Source organism: Eucyclogobius newberryi, unplaced genomic scaffold, assembly GCF_026437365.1.
Source record: "Eucyclogobius newberryi isolate DKJ021-1_F unplaced genomic scaffold, fEucNew1.0.hap1 SCAF_499, whole genome shotgun sequence".
Classification (NCBI taxonomy): Eukaryota; Metazoa; Chordata; class Actinopteri; order Gobiiformes; family Gobiidae; genus Eucyclogobius; species Eucyclogobius newberryi.
Window position 1 is genome coordinate 3,404 of NW_027316166.1, and position 7,468 is coordinate 10,871.

General features: G+C 48.2%; 1 protein-coding gene across 1 annotated transcript; it reads left to right on the forward strand.

Annotated features, from left to right (window-relative positions):
• The first annotated feature begins 334 nt into the window (after positions 1-334).
• On the forward strand, positions 335-5,423 carry LOC140380607 (uncharacterized). Its single transcript, XM_072464461.1, has 5 exons — positions 335-3,778; positions 3,905-3,987; positions 4,379-4,606; positions 4,723-4,851; positions 4,923-5,423. The coding sequence occupies exons 1-5, from the start codon at positions 424-426 to the stop codon at positions 5,076-5,078; spliced, it is 3,951 nt and encodes a 1,316-aa protein (XP_072320562.1). The 5' UTR covers positions 335-423; the 3' UTR covers positions 5,079-5,423.
• The last annotated feature ends 2,045 nt before the right edge of the window (positions 5,424-7,468 follow it).

Consider the following 7,468-nt stretch of genomic DNA (forward strand, 5'->3'; position numbering starts at 1 on the left):
ATAGTATGTTTAGACTTATACACCATGTAATAGTATGTTTAGACTTATACACCATGTAATAGTGTGTTTAGGCTTATACACCATGTAATAGTATGTTTAGACTTATACACATGTAATAGTGTGTTTAGACTTATACACCATGTAATAGTGTGTTTAGGCTTATACACCATGTAAAAGTGTGTTTAGGCTTATACACCATGTAATAGTGTGTTTAGGCTTATACACCATGTAATAGTGTGTTTAGACTAGCTAAGCAAATTTGTTGATAGGTACTTTATAGAAACATTCAAATATTGCATCTTTTATGCCTTGACTTTTTCTTTCTTCTTGCCCTCTCTTTTGCTAGGTTTCCAGTAGCTCCTGGTGTTACTGCTCTCCTTTCTTTTGTCCTGGCCTGCAGATGTGTAGTAGCACACCTGGCCCATGGACTTGACCGTAGCATCAGGCTTCAAATCGAAGCCAGCTTTCCTGCCCAGTGAAACGGCTCAGGTCCCTGACAGGAGCCCCCAAGCTGAGGGTCCACACTCTCCTGCTCCAGACGACCCCTCGCCTTCTACTCCTCCCTCTGAGGTCTCCACGTTTCCTTCTGACCATGTAACTGGACTGGACGGAGTTGGGATTTCCTCAACATCTCCTCCATACTCTCCTCCGCCCAAAGACTCACTACGGCAACAACCGAGGGAGATGTACGATCCCTTTTCTCCAACTGATGCTGAAAAAGAGGAGAGAGCGGTGGAGGATGATGAAGAGAAGTATGATCCATTTGAGCCCACCGGTTCCCCAGCATCTGACAATGATTTGAGCACTGAGGATTTGAAGAGCCTGGAGGTAGAAGATCAAGTACAAAGCGACGAGTCCGCAAAAAAAATGGAAGGTGGTGTGGAGGAACCGCCTGATTCTATGGACATGCTTGCCGATTCTCTCAAACCCCGCCTCTGCCTGCTTTCTCTGCGGCGGACAGTGGACTGCAGCACCATCAAAGAGGAACACACAGACTCTGAGCACTCGGAGATAGAGGAGGGGGAGATTGTTGGACTGGCTGACCGAGAGGCAGGGCTTAAACGACCAGTCGTGGAAAGCCTCTCGGTCAACTCGCCAAGCTCCACCTTCTTTGCTTCAAAGCCTGAGCGGATCCTCAGAGTTCTGGATGGGGATGGCTTTGTGTCAGTGCGGGCTGACCCAGACTGGCCAGTAGACCTGGAGCCAGAGGAGGAGCCAGTTGTGGGGGTGGAAGATCTGAGGAGAAAGTTGGTGAGCAGGCGAAAGGAAAGGTACATTAGATTTCCCGGATCCTCAATCAGCCTAACCACTGAGCCAAGCCCACCTTCCGGACACCTACACAGCCCGCCACCGACCCCTCCACCGGCCCCACTCGAGAAGGAGGATACAAAGACGTGCAAGATCTCCAACGATCTTGACGGACAAAAAAGCAAAGATAGAAAGAGTGGCGATAAGGAGGAGAAGAGGAAAAAAAAGCGGAAGGATAAACGTAATCAGCACAAGAGCAAAGAGAAGCAGGATGAGCCAAAAAGCAGCAAGGAATTGAAGTCTAAGGGCTCAAGCCACGGCCATAGCTCCAAGAAGAAGAAGCGACAGCATGGCAGCACCGATGCCACAGCAGTAGAGCTCTCCTCCAGGTTATCGCAGGAGCGCTCCACGGACAGGCCGAGGGACATGAGCAAACACAGGGACAAGGGAAAGGACCTAGACAGAGACCGAGACCACAGCCGACACAAGAACCGAAGCCTGGAACGAAGTCGTGACCGCAAGAGAGAGCGTAGCCGGGACAGGAATCGAGAGCGCAACCGCAGCCAGGAGAAAAACCGTGGCGAGGAGAGGAGCCGTGACGGAGAGCAGGACAAAGAGAAGGACAGAGCGCGATACTGGGACAGACACCGGGATCGTGACCGAGACTACCATCACCGAAGCCAAAGAAACGATGAGGGTGATTCCAGGGGCGGTAGAAAGAGAGGGCGTGACTCGAGAAGCCGAGAGCGAGACTGTTCCAAGAGCTCCAAAAGGAGTTTAGAGAAGAATGAAGATCACGAAAGACATCGGGACAGGGAGGGAGAGAGGGAACGAGACAGAGAGCGAGAGCGCCGAAGGGACGGGCGCCCTGTGGTACCGCCATCCATTCAGGATCTCAACGGCTCCGACCTGTTTGCCATCAAGAGAACGATTACAGTCACTACTACAACCACAACCACCACAGTCCCGGGCTCCCCACGACTTAACCCAGCGTCCCCCAGTAGGTCATCCCAAGACATGGATAAGTCTCACCGGAAAAAGAAGCGGAAAGGCCGTTCGAGTCCTGGCAAAAGAGATTGCTCCCGTTCGCTCTCTCCCCTGCGCTACCACAACTACGAGTCGGATCGCTATTCGGACAAGCTAGACATTGATGTGCTGTCTTTGGACGGGGAGGCGCTGGACTCTGACTATCCCTCCTTAGAAGATACTCCTCCGCCAGCTCCACCACCACCTTTACCTAGTCCCAAAGTCAGGACTACTTCCAAGAGTGGTCAACTGAAGAGAAAGGCGCTTAAGAAAAATTCAGAATCCTCCCGAACCAAAAGTAAAATTCTCACATCTACGTCAGATTGTGCAGCCGTTTTGTCCGGGCTCCCCATGGTCAAGCGAATGCGCAAGGTTAAGGACAAAACCCGCGACAAAGGTAGTCGAAAAGATTTGGGCCGCTCTGGGAAATCCAAGAGGGATGGCACCACTAGCAGGAAGGGCAAACTTCAGTCCAAAGTGTCTGTGCTGGTGCGTGAAGGTGTCAGTAGCACCACAGGCTCCTCTGGGAAGTTGGGCATGGATTTGTTGGGAACAGGAGGGCCTGTTGGAGGAGCAGGCAGTTCAGTAGTGGGTGGCTCAATCGCAGTTGTATTTTGCAGAGATAATGAGAGCAGATCTCCGTTCCTTAAGCCCTGCTCAGAGCCGCTCTCACTTGCAGGGCGTGGCAAAGATTTAAGCTCCATGGGGAAGCGCAGTTGCCTGAATGCACCACCATCCTCCATGAACAGTCCAGCGGTACTTCCTTCTCAAAAGGCTAAACATGGCTCCATCACCTCCACCTCCTCTTCAGCCTCGTCACCCTCCTCATCTCTGGTGACAAAGCGGCGGCGGCGCCTGGTGAAGAAGACGAGAGAAAAGGGTGGAGCTGGAGGCTCCAAAGCTGAGGAAGGTGGTCAGAGTGCATCCAGTGTGTGGGTTGGAGCCTCCACAGAGCCTCTAACAACGTCTGGAGAAGTGTGCAAGGCTGCCAGTCCACACCCAGGACCTGTTGGCTCTGTGCCCTGCTCCTCTTCCTCCTCCTCCTCCTCCTCCTCCACCAGTGTGCTACCCCCCTCCTCCTCCCCCCCTCCCTCTCCTCCCCCCTCAGCAGCCCCCATGAGGGACATGAGAGAGTCATCTCCAGACTCTCAAACTGTCGACAGCAGCTGCAAAACTCCAGAGCCGTCGTTCTTGGCAGAAGAGTGCCCCTCCCAAACCAGTCCTACCACACCGCCATCATCCAGTCCATCCACCATGCCCACGTCCCTGAGCACTGGTCTGAGCTTGACTCCCACAGACCCCCCTAAGCCCTGCAGCCCGCCCCCCTGCCCCTCCTCGTCTGCTGCCTGTGGGCTGTCTTCTCTGTCCTTGGACCCCTCTTCCTCCTCTGTATCCTCGTCCTCTGCCAGCAAACCCCCGCCGCCTCCACTTCCACCAGCTGCTTCTGCTCTGCCATGGAGCCTGCAGACTGGGGTGGACTGCACCGCAGGAGGGGTGCTTGCGTGTGAGTATTTTCTGAGAGGAAAGGATTCAAAATGTTTATGTACAGCTCTTTTCAGACGTTTTGATTTTTTAAATTTTATTTTCCAAATTTTATTTGTGTTAAAAAATAGTTTACCTCTGTTTTTAGTGACCGCCTTGCTCTTCAAAATGGAGGAAGCTAATATTGCCAGCAGAGCCAAAGCGCAAGAATTCATCCAAGCTACTAGTCAGGTGAGGCTGGAAGTTCAGTGACCTCAGTGTGTCACCACTGACCCTAATTCAGCTTATTTCACATGTCAAACTGTTTACCTCATTAAAAACATGACTTGGAAATGTCAGACAAGCCTTTTCTTTTTAAAAATCTGATGTTTTTCTTGTTTCCTTATTTTGTGCTACACACCTGTCCTGGTAATAATTTGATGATGGTCGCATGCTGCTGTGCTGCATTCAATGGGTGATTAAACCAAGTGACCCTCATTAGCACTCGATTATCAAGCTGCTTTTATTTTTTTTGCAGGTTGTGTTCCAATAATACATAATTTATTGTAAACTATTTCAATGAAAAAATGAAATAAAAAGCAATTTCCTAATGTGTGTCTTCTGGCTGTCGTGTCTTCCTCAGATTCTGTCCCAGGCCAATCAGAACCAGCCCACACCCACAGCCTTGTCCCAGGTTCCACCCCCGCCCTCGCTCCCTCCGCCACCTCGTGTCAGCCCCGCCCAGTTTATGCTGCACAACTCCTCGCACCTACACCCATGTGCTCAGACTCCGCCCCTGGTTGGGCTCTCAGGGTTCAGCGGGAGCTCTGGGGACTCAGGCTGGGACAATGACAACAAAGACCCTGACAAGGTAACCCTCACTTTCAGCTGGTCTGGGTAGGATCACACTTCAGATAGGTGGACACTGCTAATATAGGAGTAATCCCTTCCTGATGCATGCTTCATAGTGTGTATTTCCGTCCTCAGTACCTGAAGAAGCTGCACACTCAAGAGAGGGCAGTGGAGGAGGTGAAGCTAGCCATCAAACCATACTATCAACGCAAAGACATCAACAAGGACGATTACAAGGACATCCTCCGCAAAGCAGTCCACAAGGTACAGAGTATCGCCCGCTGCAAGCGTCATCTCTGTAGTAGTTAAAAATTGACTCGATGTATCTGTTACAGATTTGTCACAGCCGTACTGGGGAGATAAACCCAGTCAAAGTGAGCAACCTGGTGAAGCTCTATGTTCAGAGATACAAATACTTCAGAAAGCATGGACGCAAGATGGACGACGATCGAGATGACCGAGAACCTGGGGGTCTGTACTCCTCTGCCTGAGGCAGACTCAGCCCGAGGAGGCCTCAGGAGGCCTGTCCTCCCCTGCCTCAGGAGGCCTGTCCTCCTCAGGCTTAGGAGGCCTGGCCTCCCCTGCCTGAGGAGGCCTTGGAGGCCAGGCCTCCTCTCCTTGAGGCTGACCCAGATTGGGGCACTCTGTACTCTACCTTGTATTGGATTTGCTCTCAGACATCCCGATACTTTTATCTTACCTTTTTAGAAGTCTCCGTCTTTTTGTGGTGATCTCACTGTAAATATGTTCCACACAGAAACCACTTTGGAGAATGGAAGCACTAAACATCTGTGTGTACTGAGAAAAACTGTGCAATAAATGGCCTTTGTGATGTAGACCTTTTTTTTGTCCAGTGTTTGGAAGGGCATGTTCTGCCCTTAGTTGTGCTTTAGAAGGCCTATAGAGTTTTCAAAATCTATCTTTTATTTGCATTCCTGTTCTCAGGACCATTGAGCATGTTTTATATAAAAAACAATTATCTCGAGTTTGTCAAGTTCACATCTGTTTCCAGCTTTGTGACAGTATAATGCACTAAATAGAATATCAAATTGAAAGTCTATAAAAGAATGGTAAATGTATGTAATTTGTGTGCTTTGATTCAATTAGAATGTAATTGAATGAGCACTGATCCATGATCTGTAAAGTGTTGATGAAAACTATCATCACAGGCTGTCGAAGCTACTTCAATTCATTTAAATATAACATAACATGTCTGTGTTATTAACATTTACTAATCCATTAGATCTGACATACCTGTACAGTGGCTTGCAAAATTATTCGTACCCCTGGAACTTTTCCACGTTTTGCCACGTCACAACCACAAACTTAAATTTCTCTCGCCACCCGCGCGACCGCCTTCTGCATTCTCTTAGACTTTATTCTTTAAACCTGTACCCCCGTCACCTAGCAACAGAGACCCGCCGCTAACGCTAACTCTATGCTAATGCTAAGCCCGCGGCACGAGAGGAAATGTCCCATCAAAATAAAAGAGGAAGTGAAGACATTCATTGCGCCCCTGCTGGCCAATAGTGAAAATACACAATATCTGCAATGCACTTTTTTCTTGGCGTCTTGAGAATATAATGAGTGTCAATCAAATCAGACAATGTTGAGTTTTTCACATAATGGGTAGGGGGCGCTATAGAGTAAATTTGTTACATGGTATTAATTATTTCCACTCAGACATAAACACACATTAGTGAGTGAAATATGAGCTCCGCAGATCATTTCCTTTAGGCGTGACTTGTCCTTGAAAAAAACAGGAAATTAAGCCTTTTTCGAGGGCGTGTCACGCAGATACATTTTTTTTGGAATATTTATTAAATTCCGATGTCTTTAGAAGCAGAAAGTGTTGTTTTGAGCTTGATGGGACAAAAAACTTAGGACAAGTACGATTTTGAAAAACAAAAGTCAAACGTGGCGGCGCCACTTTGATTCGACATGGCTGACTTCCTGTTCGTCATAGAGCGATGCTCCAGGTGTGTCTTACTCATCAAATGTCAGAGGTCAAAGGTAGCTCTATCACTGTCCCAAGTCTCATGTGCCTAAGCCAAAGATTAAGTGTTTCATGTTTTTTTCTTTTTTTAACTAGTCAGCACTGTTGAGACGGGCGTTTGGGCCGAGCCAATCGCATCTATGTCCCATGTGTGACCTATGACCCCATGTGTGACCTATGACCCCATGTGTGACCTATGACCCATGTGTGACCTATGACCCCATGTGTGACATTCATCAATGTTCAGGGGGTCAAAAATAACTGAGTTGTGGCAAAATGACCAGGAATAATAATAATAATAATAATAATAATAATAATAATAATAAGAAGAAGAAGAAGAAGAAGAAGAAGAAGAAGAAGAAGAAGAAGAAGAAGAAGAAGAAGAAGAAGAAGAAGAAGAAGAAGAAGAAGAAAAAAAAAAACCTGGCAAGAACAAAGACTCGTTGCATTCCAGTCCATGGAATGGCTCGAGACAATTAGATATGCATTTTCTTGGTGACAGCCACACAAGTTGCACACAATTGTGAAGTGGAAGGAAAAATAAACATGATTTCCTAGTGTGCAGCGTGCAAAAGTGTTTTGCTGTCAATACTTTATGGAATCGCCTTTCTCTGCAGTTACAGCTGCAAGTCTGCAAGGGGTTTGTCTCTACAGCTTTGACTGAAATGTTTGCCCATTGTTCTTTGATTTGCTGGAGTCAGGGTTTCTTCCAGAATTGCCCTGTATTTGGCTCCATCCATCTTCCATCCACTCTGAGCAGCTTCCCTGTCCTTGCTGAAGAAAAGCAGCTCCACAGCCTGATGCTGCACCACCGTGTTTGACAGTTGGACAGAGGGTGTGTTCAGGTTCTGGTTTTCAACAATGGCTTCCTGCTGCTCTTCCATA

What these genes read in the sequence shown, in the direction of transcription:
- LOC140380607 (XM_072464461.1), top strand. Translation starts at nt 424, where the DNA reads ATGGACTTGACCGTAGCATCAGGCTTCAAATCGAAGCCAGCTTTCCTG. An exon ending in TCATCCAAGCTACTAGTCAG is followed by an intron (nt 3,988 to 4,378) that starts GTGAGGCTGGAA and finishes TGTCTTCCTCAG; the next exon opens with ATTCTGTCCCAGGCCAATCA. An exon ending in TCCGCAAAGCAGTCCACAAG is followed by an intron (nt 4,852 to 4,922) that starts GTACAGAGTATC and finishes TATCTGTTACAG; the next exon opens with ATTTGTCACAGCCGTACTGG.